The 14886-nt window shown below is 45.2% G+C and overlaps 1 protein-coding gene across 5 annotated transcripts in view; it reads left to right on the forward strand.

Moving 5' to 3' along the window:
- The first annotated feature begins 4339 nt into the window (after positions 1–4339).
- The window catches only part of LOC110528588 (dual specificity calcium/calmodulin-dependent 3',5'-cyclic nucleotide phosphodiesterase 1B), a 33055-nt gene continuing 22508 nt past the window's right edge, over positions 4340–14886 (forward strand). For 2 of the 5 annotated variants that reach the window (XM_090241983.1, XM_090241984.1), the window contains exon 1: positions 4412–4810. Coding sequence is in view for 3 of the 5 variants with exons in the window: in XM_036984183.2 (XP_036840078.1) it covers positions 4758–4810 (53 nt within the window). In the remaining 2 variants the exon portion in view is untranslated. Of the gene's footprint in view, positions 4811–14886 lie in introns of all 5 variants that reach the window. The other 3 variants (XM_036984183.2, XM_090241982.1, XM_090241985.1) reach the window with 3 other exon arrangements.

The raw sequence follows: 14886 nt of genomic DNA on the forward strand, positions 1-14886 counted from the left end.
AGGTCCACAGATGATGCAAATGCCATAACACTGCACACTGCTCTATCCCATCTGGGCAAGAGGAATACCTATATAAGAATGCTGTTCATTGATTAAAGCTCAGCATTCAACACCATAGTACCCTCCAAGCTCATCGTTAAGCTTTAGGCCCTGGGTCTCAACCCAGCCTGTGCAATTGGGTCCTGGACTTCGTGAGGGGCTGGCCCCAGGTGGGGGGCAGCCCACTTCGCTGTTCCTCAACACCCAACACCCACAAGGGTGCGTGCATAGCCCCCTCCTGTACTCCCTGTTCACCCATGACTGTATGGCCATGCATGCCCCCAACTCAATCTTCAAGTTTGCAGATGACACAACAGTAGTAGGTTTGATTACCAACAACGATGAGACAGCCTACAAGGGGGAGGTGAGGTCACTCAGAGTGTGTTGTCAGCAAAACAACCTCTCACTCAACATCAACAAAACAAAGGAGGTGATCGTGGACTTCGGGAAACAACAGGGCGAGCACCCCCCTCTCCACATCGACGGGACAGCAGTGGAGAAGGTGGCAAGTTTTACATTCCTCGGTGTACACATCACGGACAAACTGAAATGGTCCATCCACACAAACAGTGTGGTGAAGAAAGCGCTACAGCGCCTCTTCAACCTCAGGAGGCTGAAGAAGTTTGTATTGTCACCTAATATCCTCACAAACTTTTACAGATGCACAATTGAGAGCATACTGTTGGGCTGTATCACCACCTGGTATGGCAACTGCACCGCCCACAACCGCAAGGCTCTTCAGAGGGTGGGGCAGTCTGCACAACGCATCACAGGGGGCAAACTACCTGCCCTCTAGGACACCAACACCACCCGATGTCACAGGAAGGCCAAAAAGATCATCAAGGGCAACAACCACCTGAGCCACTGCCTGTTCACCCTGCTATCATCCAGAAGGCAAGGTCAGTACAGGTGCATCAAAGCTTGGACCGGGAGACTGAAAAACAGCTTCTATCTCAAGGCCATCAGATTGTTAAACAGCCATCACTAACACAGAGCGGTGTACTAGGCATTTGTTGTGGAATTGTTAGATTACATGTTAGATATTGTTGCACTGTCAGAACTAGAAGCACAAGACATCTGCTAATGCAATAACATCTGCTAACCATGTGTATGTGACTAATATCAGTTGATTTGATTTGATGTGGGGCCCTGTTCCTAGCTCCTTGTGAGGCCTTGTTCCTAGCACCATGTGAGGCCTTGTTCCTACCTCCTTGTTAGGCCTTGATCCTTGCTCCTTGTGAGGCCTTGTTCCTAGCTCCATGTGAGGCCTTGTTCCTAGCTCCTTGTGAGGCCTTGTTCCTAGCACCATGTGAGGCCTAGTTGAGGAAACATCCCCCTCCTATTGAACTCCACAGTGGCTGCTCTGCTATGTCCCGAGGCACCGATGACGATCACTGATGGAAAAATGGGCTTACATAAAGACTCACAGCTTGTAGTGTTGGTGACACAGTTGGTAGAGATGCTCACCTGCTGAGAGCTGGGGAGCTGGAGATCTCTAAGGCACAGGACCTCTGACACACATACTCACACACGTCACATACACTCTGTCACACATCTTCCAGATATACATTTACGCGCACAATCTCACACACACTACAACCTCTGCAGCACCAACCAACAGCCAGGAATCACGCTATGCAGGCTAGAATATCGAACTCTGACATCCGCCTGGAGACATGGAAGACAAATTTCAAACGGTAAGAGCCAAAGCCGTAATAGAACTATGCTATAGTTTCATAATGGTAGACAAAGTGGTAGGTAGTGGTTCCTAATGGATAATGTTAGATAAGAGAATGTTAAATTACAAATGTATGATCTGTTGGTGATTTATGTTTAAATATAAGATAAGACAATGCATGGTCTGTTTGCAGTTTACACGTAAAAGTTACTTTGAATCTTCAAACTGCTTCTGATAATGCTGAATCCTCACAATATTTTTAAACGGAGACTAAAGGTTCCCGTATCTCTGGGATTTATAGAGATACTGTACGAATTCAAGTCTCTGCAATAAAAGTAATTAGACAGTGAATTACATCTGCTCTGAGGTCAGTTCCTGGGCAAAGAGAGACCAGAGGTGGTGGTTGATATAGTTAATGGGAATAGAGAGAGGAGTGGAGAAGGACAGAGAGATAGAGGGGGAGAGACAGGAGAGAGGGAGAGAGATATTCAGTGGGAGGAGAGGAGTGGACAGGACCAGACTAGCACGTTTAATCTACACAAGATGAAGAGGTTTAATCTAGACTAGATGAAGAGGATGTCCAGCAGTCATTATTAAGTCAGATCAATCCTTCTAAATGCAATCAAAAGACACTGAGAATCCTTGGCTAATGAACACTGGAAGACTCCTCCCACTCTGCAGTTTGATTGGTTCTCGGTTTTTAATTCTCCCACTGGGCACAGGTCAGTTCAACTTCTAGTTTTGATTTACATTTGGTTGAAATTTCAACTAACGTGAAATCAACAAAAAAATGTAACTATGTCATTGGATTTAGGTTAAACATTGGCTGTAAAAAATATTAAATTCCCTTACGTTGATTACTATTTTCAAGTCCTGTAATTTTTCCAAATTGATTCAGCATCCTCATCACATATATTTTTGTTGTTGCTGTTGAAATGATATGGAAACATCTATGATTCAACCAGTTTTTGGCCAGTGGGCAAATCCTTCTACTAAGTCATTATATCCGGTTAAAGATTCATTATCCTTTTTTAGCCTTTTTTTCCCTTGCAAAGGTGAAGATTTTCCCCGACCACCCTGACACCAAACATAATTTTTGTCAACATATCAAACATTTAACAACCAACTCATTAAAATTGCCTTTGAATGTAACAAAAAAAAAAGGAAATTGAAACCTCTGAATTGACTTAATCGTTAAGAGTCTATTGATGCACACGTGTCAATCTCAGTAACATAATAAAAAAATCCCTACCAAAATCCGTATATAATGGCCTTCCACATCATCAGTGGAAGGTGGCCGAGCTACAGCGACATTTGTCAGACCATGAGATGTCCCGAAAATGTCTTCTCACCAAAAATTACCATTTGGCGTTTTGCTCACCACAAGTGTCACGAAACTCATCTGTAGGTAACCCATACCAATGAATGGAAGTATGGCGATATATATAGATATTAAACCTTCATCTGAAGGTAACCCATATAAACGAATGGAAGAATGGAGATATATATAGATATTAAACCTTCATCTGTAGGTAACCCATATAAACGAATGGAAGAATGGAGATATATATAGATATTAAACCTTCATCTGAAGGTAACCCATATAAACGAATGGAAGTATGGAGATAGTTTTGTGCCAACAAAAATAAGGGGTTAAATATGTGGCCCAAAAAGATACAAAAAATTCTTGATCTTTCTTGCAGGTAAAGGACAGACACTTCAAAAACTAATTCCTTCTGATAAATGTTTTGACTGTCCTTGTTTTTGTTAATTTATGAATGCGTTATACAGTGGTGTTTCTATGGGCTTTAGTAGTGAAGCACAAATTCTATATTTTTTGTATACCTAAAGGGGTCCTACAATTCAAAACCAAATCGCTAAATGATCCATGGTATGACCATCTTAAAACAATTATATTTGTTCTCTTAGTAGAACCCACCCCCTTTCTTACAATTCTCAGAATGAAATGCAGTCATACGCTCTGAATTGAAGAGGCAAGTCAAAGAGCATGGGAGCATGGGAGTGACCCGGCCACCAAGCAAGACAAGCAACCAGGGAAAGTCACTCTGCTGCATTTCCCCAGTGATGTCGCCAGAACGCTCTCCCAGCCTCATAGTTATAAAATGAGGCTTAATGAATTGAAGCTATACATGATGTATGTCTGCCCCAGCAGTGCTCCAAGTTAAAAAATTAATTGAATGTCATCTCTGATCTTGTACTGTAAGTGACTAGAATCTCTTAGATTTTTATTTGCATGAAAGCTATGAAAGAGAAGGAGACTAAGTTTCAGCCTCCACTTGTGTTTTCATTTGACCTGGCCTGTAAGGTTGTTGTATTTCTGGGTAGCCGAGTAGTAGTTAGCCTGCGGAGAATTGTTGTGGGTGACTTTCCAGGACAGTTTTTATTGGTTTATTTTGGTTTGGTCATTCTATCACACAGGCTCTGTAGTGAACAAGACTTTGGTCTGTGCTTTGCCGGTGCAGTGGAAAATTCTCATTGGGGTTTAGAGTACACACACACATTGCCTTGAAAGCATAGCAGTCAACACCCCACCAGTGAGGTTGCCTCGGCCACCCCCCCTCTTTCTCTCTCTATTTCTATCTCTTCCTCCAGCCCAGCCCTGCTTCCTTTCACAGCATTGACAGAACTGACACACTTTGGCCTGGACCAATCACAGTTCAGCTAGGTCCCCTCAGATGTGGGTGCAGGCTACGCAGGCTGGGGTGTACCAGGATGTCTTTCTCGGGACAGAAAACTTTGGGTGGTTCAGTTGAACAGTAGGCTATCTGAGAGAACTTTGGGTGGTTCAGTTGAACAGTAGGTTATCTGAGAGAACTTTGGGTGGTTCAGTTGAACAGTAGGCTATCTGAGTGAACTTTTTGCTTTCTAGTATTTTCTGGGGAGTCTCTCTCGGTTCTCTGTGTCACTGTGCCTGAGCTCTGAGCTTAGGGCTGTAAGAGACAGTACCTTTGGGCTGTGCAGGCAGTGTCTAACTGTGGGCTATAAGGGGTTGTAAAGGTTTTGCCTTACTGTGGGCTGGATGGCTGAGCTGGTGAGAGTGAGGAAGAAACATCTCCAGACACCTATCTCCAGGTAAGAGAAGGGGGAGAAAAAGTGAGTAGCAATGAATTTCTGAACCTTATTAACCTTTCCTGTCTGTGATAAGGTAGGAAGTAAGGTGTTATACTGTACATACTGAGGCTACTGTAACATCCTGAGGTTACTGTGCATACTGAGGTTACTGTACATACTCAGGTTACTGTACATACTCAGGTTACTGTAACATCCTGAGGTTACTGTACATACTGAGGTTACTGTACTTGGTCTACTGAGGTTACTGTAAAATCCTGAGGTTACTGTAACATCCGGAGGCTACTATAACATCCTGAGGTTACTGTAACATCCTGCGGTTACTGTACATACTGAGGTTACTGTATATACTAATGTTACTGTAACATGATGAGGTTACTGTGCATACAGAGGTTACTGTACATACTGAGGTTACTCTATATACTGTACTCAGGTTACTGTACATACTGAGGTTACTGTACATACTGTAACATATGTGCTGCGTCAAGGTCTAAGGACACATCTCTCTCTGTATAGCATGCGGACTGAAACAGTCTACTGCTTTTGTTTCATGAATCTGTCTGCTTGTTAGTTTCTTTGTCGAACCGTCCCTCAATAGGGACTCATTGTTCTCCGCTTTGTAATGTGGTTGTGAGACCTTTATTTTAACAATTGATATGCATAACCTTGACGTGTTTAGTTTGGAGTTTAGAGTGCTAGGACGTGCCACACTTCTCTGTACAACTCCTCACTGCTCCTCATGGCTCTTCGTTGCTCCTTATTGCTCCTCACTGCTCCTTATTGCTCCTCACTGCTCCTCACGGCTCCTCACGGCTCCTTATTGCTCCTAACTGCTCCTCGCTGCTCCTCACTGCTCCTCATTTCTTTATCACTGCTCATCACTGCTCCTCGCTGCTCATCGCTGCTCCTCGCTGCTCCTCACTGCTCCTCACTGCCCCTTATTCCAAGATGGCATAGCCGTAGCAGGTCTGTTTGTCTTGTCCCGTCAAGTCCCATGTATATATATTTTTCTTGGTATATATTTCCTATATTTATTATTATTATTTTTTTAATCTCAATTTCCATCATCGGACTGAACATACTCTCCTGCAACCGCCTCACCCAATGTGGTATGGATCTGCTATTTATTACACTTTAGAACCGGAACTCTACTAGCTACTAGCTAGTAGTCAGTTAGTCACTGCTAGCGGTCATCACCGTTAACTCGGACATCAGCCAGCTTCAGCGGGGTCAATTTCTGCCAGTCTGCACAGCGCGATATCAACCCATAGCATATCGACTGCTTTTTCTCTACCTCATCTCCGGATTCCTTTCACAAGCTCTGAACCTTTACAGCGGATCATCATAGCTAGCTAGCTGCTATCCGAGTGGCTACTCCTGGCTAACGTCTCTGTCCCGAAGCAAGCACCAGTTAGCCTGGAGCTAACCTCGAGCTAGGCCTGTCTCCCGGCTAGCTGAAGAGGTCCATCAGCCAATTCTTGGGCTACAATACTATTTTGCCAATTGGCCTTGGACTGGACCCTTACACAGCCGACACGGAGCCCCACCGATCCATCACGCCTGGTCGGCCAACGTAACCGTCCAAGGGGGTTTCAACAGGCTTTTCCGTTGTGACGTCCCCCGAAGGCCCATCTATTAGCCTGCTAACTGTCTGAATCGCTGTGACTCCAGCTCGCCTAGATATTCACTCGATCCAATGATCACTTGGCTACACATGCCTCTCCCTAATGACAATATGCCTTGTCTATTGCAGTTTTGGTCTGTGATTATTGTTTTATTTCACTGTAGAGCATCCAGATCTGCCCAATATGCCTTAGTTAGCCCTTTTGTTCCACCCCCCATACATGCAGCGACCTCATCTGGCTTAAATGGTGCCTTTAGAAACAAAACCTCTCTCATCGTCACTCAATGGCTAGGTTTACCTCCACTGTATTCACATCCTACCATACCCTTGTCTGTATATTATGCCTTGAATCGATTCTACCGTGCCCAGAAATCTGCTCCTTTAACTCTCTGTTTCCGAACACACTAGGCGACCAGTTCTTATAGTCTTTATCCATACCCTTATCCTACTCCTCCTCTGTTCCTCTGGTGATGCAGAGGTTAACCCAGGCCCTGAATCCCCCAGCTCCACTCCCATTCCCCAGGCGCTCTCATTTGTTCATTTCTATAACTGTAAAATCCTTGGTTTCATGCATGTTAACATCAGAAGCCTCCTCCCTAAGTTTGCTTTACTCACTGCTTTAGCACACTCCACCAACCCTGATGTCCTAGCCATGTCTGAAATTCGGCTTAGGAAGGCCACCAAAAATCCTGAAATTTCCATCCCTAACTAATAACATTTTCCGACAAGATAGAACTGCCAAAGGGGGTGGAGTTGCAATCTACGGCAGAGATAGCCTGCAGAGTTCTGTCATACTATTCAGGTCTGTGCCCAAACAATTCGAGCTTCTAATTAAAAAAATCCACCTTTCCAGAACAAGTCTCTCACCGTGGCGCTTGTTATAGACCCCCTTCAGCCCCCAGCTGTGTCCTGGACACCATATGTAAATTGATTGCCCCCATCTATCTTCAGAGTTCGTACTGTTAGGTGACATAAACTGGGAAATATTAACACCCCGGCCGTCCTACAACCTAAGCTAGTTGCCCTCAATCTCACACAAATGATCAAGGAACCTACCAGGCACAACCCTCAATCCGTAATCATGGGCACCATCTTAGATATCATCCTGACCAACTTGCCCTCCAAATACACCTCTGCTGTCTTCAACCAGGATCTCAGCGATCATTGCCTCATTGCCTGCGTGTGTACTGGGTCCGCGGTCAAACGACCACCACTCATCACTGTCAAATGCTCCCTAAAACACTTCAGCGAGCAGGCCTTTCTAATCGACCTGCCTCGGGTATCCTGGAAGGATATTGACTTCATCCCTTCAGAAGAGGATGCCTGGTTGCTCTTTAAAAGTGCTTTCCTCACCGTCTTAACAAAGCATGCCCCATTCAAAAAAGGTGGAGCTAAGAACAGATATAGTCCTTGGTTCGCCACAGACTTGACTGCCCTTGACCAGCACAAAAACATCCTGTGGCGTTCAGCATTAGCAACGAATAGCACCCATAATATGCAACTTTTCAGGGAAGTCAGGAACCAATATACTCAGTCAGTTAGGAAAGTTAGGAAATGTGCATCCTATAGCACTAATTCCAAAAAGTTTTTGGACACTGTAAAGTCCATGGCACTTCCTCCATGCTGCCCACTGCACTGAGGATAGGAAACATTGTCACCACCGATAAATCTACGATAATCGATCATTTCAATAAGCATTTTCCTACGGCTGGCCATGGTTTCCACCTGGCTACCCCTACCCCTACCATGGCCAACATCTCAGCACCCCCTGCAGCAACTTTCATTTTTTATTTTTGTTATTACACCTTTATTTAACCAGGGAGGTCAGTTGAGAACAAGTTCTCATTTACAGCTGCGACCTGGCCAAGATAAAGCAATGGAGTGCGACAAAAACAACAACAGAGTTACACATAAACAAACGTACAGTCAATAACACAATAGAAAATCTTTGTACAGTGTGCGTAAATGTAGAAGATTAGGGAGGGTAATGCAATAAATAGACCAGAGAGGCAAAATAATTTCAATTTAGCAATAACACTGGCGTGATAGATTTGCAGATGATAATGTGCATGTAGAGATACCGGGGTGCAAAAGAGCAAGATGATAAATAACAATATGGGGAAGAGGTAGTTGGGTGTGCTATTTACAGATTGGCTGTTTATTTTATCTAGGGCCTATTTATTGCCTACCTCCCTACTCTTCTACATTTGCACACACTGTACATACATTTCTCTGTGTTATTGACTGTACGTTTGTTTATGTGTAACTCTGTGTTGTTTTTGTCGCACTGCTTTGCTTTATCTTGGCCAGGTCTCAGTTGTAAATGAGAACCTGTTCTCAAATGGCCTACCTGGTTAAATAAAGGTGAAATAAAAACAAAAATAAAAAATAGCACCTCACTGCTCCTCACTGCTCCTGACTGCTCCTCACTGCTCCTTACTGATCCTCACTGCTCCTGACTGCTCCTCACTGCTCCTGACTGCTCCTCACTGATCCTCACTGATCCTCACTGCTCCTCACTACTCCTCACTGCTCCTCACTGCTCCTCACTGCTCCTGACTGCTCCTCACTGATCCTCACTGCTCCTGACTGCTCCTCACTGCTCTTCACTGCTCCTCACTGCTCCTGACTGCTCCTCACTGATCCTCACTGCTCCTCACTGCTCCTCACTGCTCCTGACTGCTCCTCACTGATCCTCACTGCTCCTCACTGCTCCTCACTGCTCCTCACTGCTCCTTATTGCTCCTCACTGCCCCTCACTGCTCCTCACTGCTCCTTACTGCTCCTCACTGCTCCTAACTGCTCCTCACTGCTCCTAACTGCTCATCACTGCTCCTCACTGCTCCTCACTGCTCCTTATTGCTCCTCACTTCTCCTCACTGCTCCTCACTGCTGCTCACTGCTCCTCACTGCTCATCCTGAGGTTACTGTAACATCCTGAGGTTACTGTAACATCCTGAAGTTACTGGACTGAGGTTACTGTAACATCCTGAGGTTACTGTACATCCTGAGGTTACTGTGACATACTGAGGTTACTGTCAAATTCTGAGGTTACTGTCAAATCCTGAGGTTACTGTCAAATCCTGAGGTTACTGTACATACTCTACTGAGGTTCTCACTGCTCCTGACTGCTACTGACTGCTCCTCACTGATCCTCACTGCTCCTCACTGCTCCTGACTGCTCCTCACTGATCCTCACTGCTCCTCACTACTCCTCACTGCTCCTCACTGCTCCTCACTGATCCTGACTGCTCCTCACTGATCCTCACTGCTCCTCTCTGCTCCTCACTGCTCCTAACTGCTCCTCACTGCTCCTAACTGCTCCTCACTGCTCCTTATTGCTCCTCACTTCTCCTCACTGCTCCTCACTGCTGCTCACTGCTCCTCACTGCTCATCCTGAGGTTACTGTCAAATCCTGAGGTTACTGTACATACTCTACTGAGGTTACTGTACATACTCTACTGAGGTTCTCACTGCTCCTGACTGCTCCTGACTGCTCCTCACTGATCCTCACTGCTCCTCACTGCTCCTGACTGCTCCTCACTGATCCTCACTGCTCCTGACTGGTCCTAACTGCTCCTAACTGCTCCTAACTGATCCTCACTGATCCTCAATGCTCCTCACTGCTCCTCACTGCTCCTCACTGCTCCTTACTGCTCCTCACTGCTCCTAACTGCTCCTCACTGCTCCTAACTGCTCCTCACTGCTCCTCACTGCTCCTCACTGCTCCTTATTGCTCCTCACTTCTCCTCACTGCTCCTCACTGCTGCTCACTGCTCCTCACTGCTCATCCTGAGGTTACTGTAACATCCTGAGGTTACTGTAACATCCTGAAGTTACTGGACTGAGGTTACTGTAACATCCTGAGGTTACTGTACATCCTGAGGTTACTGTGACATACTGAGGTTACTGTCAAATCCTGAGGTTACTGTCAAATCCTGAGGTTACTGTCAAATCCTGAGGTTACTGTACACACTCTACTGAGGTTACTGTACATACTCTACTGAGGTTACAGTACATACTCTACTGAGGTTACCGTACATACTCGACTGAGATTACAGTAGATACTCTACTGAGGTTACAGTACATACTCTACTGAGGTTACAGTACATACTCTACTGAGCTTACCGTACATACTCTACTGAGGTTACTGTAACATCCTGAGGTTACTGTAACATCCTGAGGCTACTGTACTTATGGAGGTTACTGTAACATCCTGAGGTTACTGTACATCCTGAGGTTACTGTGACATACTGAGATTACTGTCAAATCCTGAGGTTACTGTCAAATCCTGAGGTTACTGTCAAATCCTGAGGTCACTGTACATACTCTACTGAGGTTCTCACTGCTCCTGACGGCTCCTGACTGCTCCTCACTGATCCTCACTGCTCCTCACTGCTCCTGACTGCTCCTCACTGATCCTCACTGCTCCTCACTACTCCTCACTGCTCCTCACTGCTCCTCACTGATCCTGACTGCTCCTCACTGATCCTCACTGCTCCTCTCTGCTCCTCACTGCTCCTAACTGCTCCTCACTGCTCCTAACTGCTCCTCACTGCTCCTTATTGGTCCTCACTTCTCCTCACTGCTCCTCACTGCTGCTCACTGCTCCTCACTGCTCATCCTGAGGTTACTGTAACATCCTGAGGTTACTGTAACATCCTGAAGTTACTGGACTGAGGTTACTGTAACATCCTGAGGTTACTGTACATCCTGAGGTTACTGTGACATACTGAGGTTACTGTCAAATCCTGAGGTTACTGTCAAATCCTGAGGTTACTGTACACACTCTACTGAGGTTACTGTACATACTCTACTGAGGTTACAGTACATACTCTACTGAGGTTACCGTACATACTCGACTGAGATTACAGTACATACTCTACTGAGGTTACAGTACATACTCTACTGAGGTTACAGTACATACTCTACTGAGCTTACCGTACATACTCTACTGAGGTTACTGTAACATCCTGAGGTTACTGTAACATCCTGAGGCTACTGTACTTATGGAGGTTACTGTAACATCCTGAGGTTACTGTACATCCTGAGGTTACTGTGACATACTGAGATTACTGTCAAATCCTGAGGTTACTGTCAAATCCTGAGGTTACTGTCAAATCCTGAGGTCACTGTACATACTCTACTGAGGTTCTCACTGCTCCTGACTGCTCCTGACTGCTCCTCACTGATCCTCACTGCTCCTCACTGCTCCTGACTGCTCCTCACTGATCCTCACTGCTCCTCACTACTCCTCACTGCTCCTCACTGCTCCTGACTGCTCCTCACTGATCCTCACTGCTCCTCACTCCTCCTTACTACTCCTCACTGATCCTCACTCCTCCTTACTACTCCTAACTGATCCTCACTGCTCCTCACTCCTCCTTACTACTCCTCACTGATCCTCACTGATCCTCACTGCTCCTCACTGCTCCTCACTGCTCCTCACTCCTCCTTACTACTCCTCACTGATCCTCACTGCTCCTCACTCCTCCTTACTACTCCTCACTGATCCTCACTGCTCCTCACTCCTCCTTACTACTCCTAACTGATCCTCACTGATCCTCACTGCTCCTCACTCCTCCTTACTACTCCTAACTGCTCCTCACTGCTCCTCACTCCTCCTTAGTACTCCTCACTGATCCTCACTGCTCCTCACTGCTCCTCACTGCTCCTAACTGCTCCGAACTGCTCCTAACTGATCCTCACTGATCCTCACTGCTCCTCACTGCTCCTTACTGCTCCTCACTGCTCCTCACTGCTCCTAACTGCTCCTCACTGCTCCTCACTGCTCCTCACTGCTCCTTATTGCTCCTCACTGCTCCTCACTGCTCCTAACTGCTCCTAACTGCTCCTCACTGCTCCTCACTGCTCCTCACTGCTCCTCACTGCTCCTCACTGCTCCTTACTGCTCCTCACTGCTCCTAACTGCTCCTCACTGCTCCTAACTGCTCCTCACTGCTCCTCACTGCTCCTCACTGATCCTCACTGCTCCTTACTGCTCCTTACTGCTCCTCACTGCTCCTAACTGCTCCTCACTGCTCCTCTCTGATCCTCACTGCTCCTCACTCCTCCTTACTACTCCTAACTGCTCCTAACTGCTCCTCACTGCTCCTCACTGCTCCTCACTGATCCTCACTGCTCCTAACTGATCCTCACTGATCCTCACTGCTCCTCACTGCTCCTCACTGCTCCTCACTGCTCCTTACTGCTCCTCACTGCTCCTAACTGCTCCTCACTGCTCCTAACTGCTCCTCACTGCTCCTCACTGCTCCTCACTGCTCCTTATTGCTCCTCACTTCTCCTCACTGCTCCTCACTGCTGCTCACTGCTCCTCACTGCTCATCCTGAGGTTACTGTAACATCCTGAGGTTACTGTAACATCCTGAAGTTACTGGACTGAGGTTACTGTAACATCCTGAGGTTACTGTACATCCTGATGTTACTGTGACATACTGAGGTTACTGTCAAATCCTGAGGTTACTGTCAAATCCTGAGGTTACTGTCAAATCCTGAGGTTACTGTACACACTCTACTGAGGTTACTGTATATACTCTACTGAGGTTACAGTACATACTCTACTGAGGTTACCGTACATACTCGACTGAGATTACAGTAGATACTCTACTGAGGTTACAGTACATACTCTACTGAGGTTACAGTACATACTCTACTGAGCTTACCGTACATACTCTACTGAGGTTACTGTAACATCCTGAGGTTACTGTGACATCCTGAGGCTACTGTACTTATGGAGGTTACTGTAACATACCGAGGTTACTGTAACATTCTGAGGTTACTGTAAAATCCTGAGGTTTCTGTACATACTCTACTGAGGTTACCATACATACTCTATTGGGGTTACTGTACTTGCTCTACTGAGGTTGCTGTGACATCCTGAGATTACTATACATACTGAGGTTACTGTACATACTGAGGTTACTGTAACATCCTGAGGTTACTGTACATACTGAGGTTACTGTAACATCCTGAGGTTACTGTACACACTGAGGTTACTCTACTTATGGAGATTACTTTAACATCCTGAGGTTACTGTAAATACTCTACTGAGGTTTATGTAACATCCTGAGGTTGCTGTAAAATCCTAAAGTTACTGTACATACTCTACTGAGGTTACTGTACATGCTCTAATGAGGTTTCTGTAACATCCTGAGGTTACTGTACATACTCTACTGAGGTTACAGTACATACTCTACTGAGGTTACTGTACATACTCTACTGAGGTTACAGTACATACTCTACTGAGGTTACAGTACATACTCTACTGAGGTTACCGTACACACTCTACTGAGGTTACTGTAAAATCCTGAGGTCATTGTACATACTCTACTGAGGTTACTGTACATACTCTACTGAGGTTACAGTACATACTCTACTGAGGTTACCGTACACACTCTACTGAGGTTACAGTATATACTCTACTGAGGTTACTGTAAAATCCTGAGGTTACTGCACATACTCTACTGAGGTTACAGTACATACTATACTGAGGTTACTGTACATACTCTACTGAGGTTACCGTACATACTCTACTGAGGTTACAATACATACTCCATTGAGGTTACAGTACATACTCTACTGAGGTTACAGTACATACTCTACTGAGGTTACTGTAAAATCCTGAGGTCATTGTATGTACTCTACTGAGGTTATAGTACATACTCTACTGAGGTTACTGTACATACTCGACTGAGGTTACTGTACATACTCTACTGAGGTTACAGTACATACTCTACTGAAGTTACTGTACATACTCTACTGAGGTTACAGTACATACTCTGCTGAGGTTACTGTACATACTCTACTGAGGTTACTGTACATACTCTACTGAGGTTACCGTACATACTCTACTGAGGTTACTGTACATACTCTACTGAGGTTACAGTACACACTATACTGAGGTTACAGTACATACTCTACTGAGGTTACTGTACATACTCTACTGAGGTTATAGTACATACTCTACTGAGGTTACTGTACATACTCTACTGAGGTTACTGTACATACTCTACTGAGGTTTCTGTAACATCCTGAGGTTACTGTACATACTCTACTGAGGTTACAGTTCATACTCTACTGAGGTTACTGTACATACTCTACTGAGGTTACTGTACATACTCTACTGAGGTTACCGTACATACTCTACTGAGGTTACTGTAAAATCCTGAGGTTACTGCACATACTCTACTGAGGTTACAGTACATACTCTACTGAGGTTACTGTACATACTCTACTGAGGTTACAGTACATACTCTACTGAGGTTACAGTACATACTCTACTGAGGTTACAGTACATACTCTACTGAGGTTACAGTACATACTCTACTGAGGTTACTGTACATACCCTACTGAGGTTACAGTACATACTCTACTGAGGTTACTGTACATACTCTACTGAGGTTACAGTACATACTCCTCTGAGGTTACAGTACA

The sequence above is a fragment of the Oncorhynchus mykiss genome, chromosome 7 (genome assembly GCF_057628025.1).
Source record: "Oncorhynchus mykiss isolate SJ-2025 chromosome 7, ASM5762802v1, whole genome shotgun sequence".
Classification (NCBI taxonomy): Eukaryota; Metazoa; Chordata; class Actinopteri; order Salmoniformes; family Salmonidae; genus Oncorhynchus; species Oncorhynchus mykiss.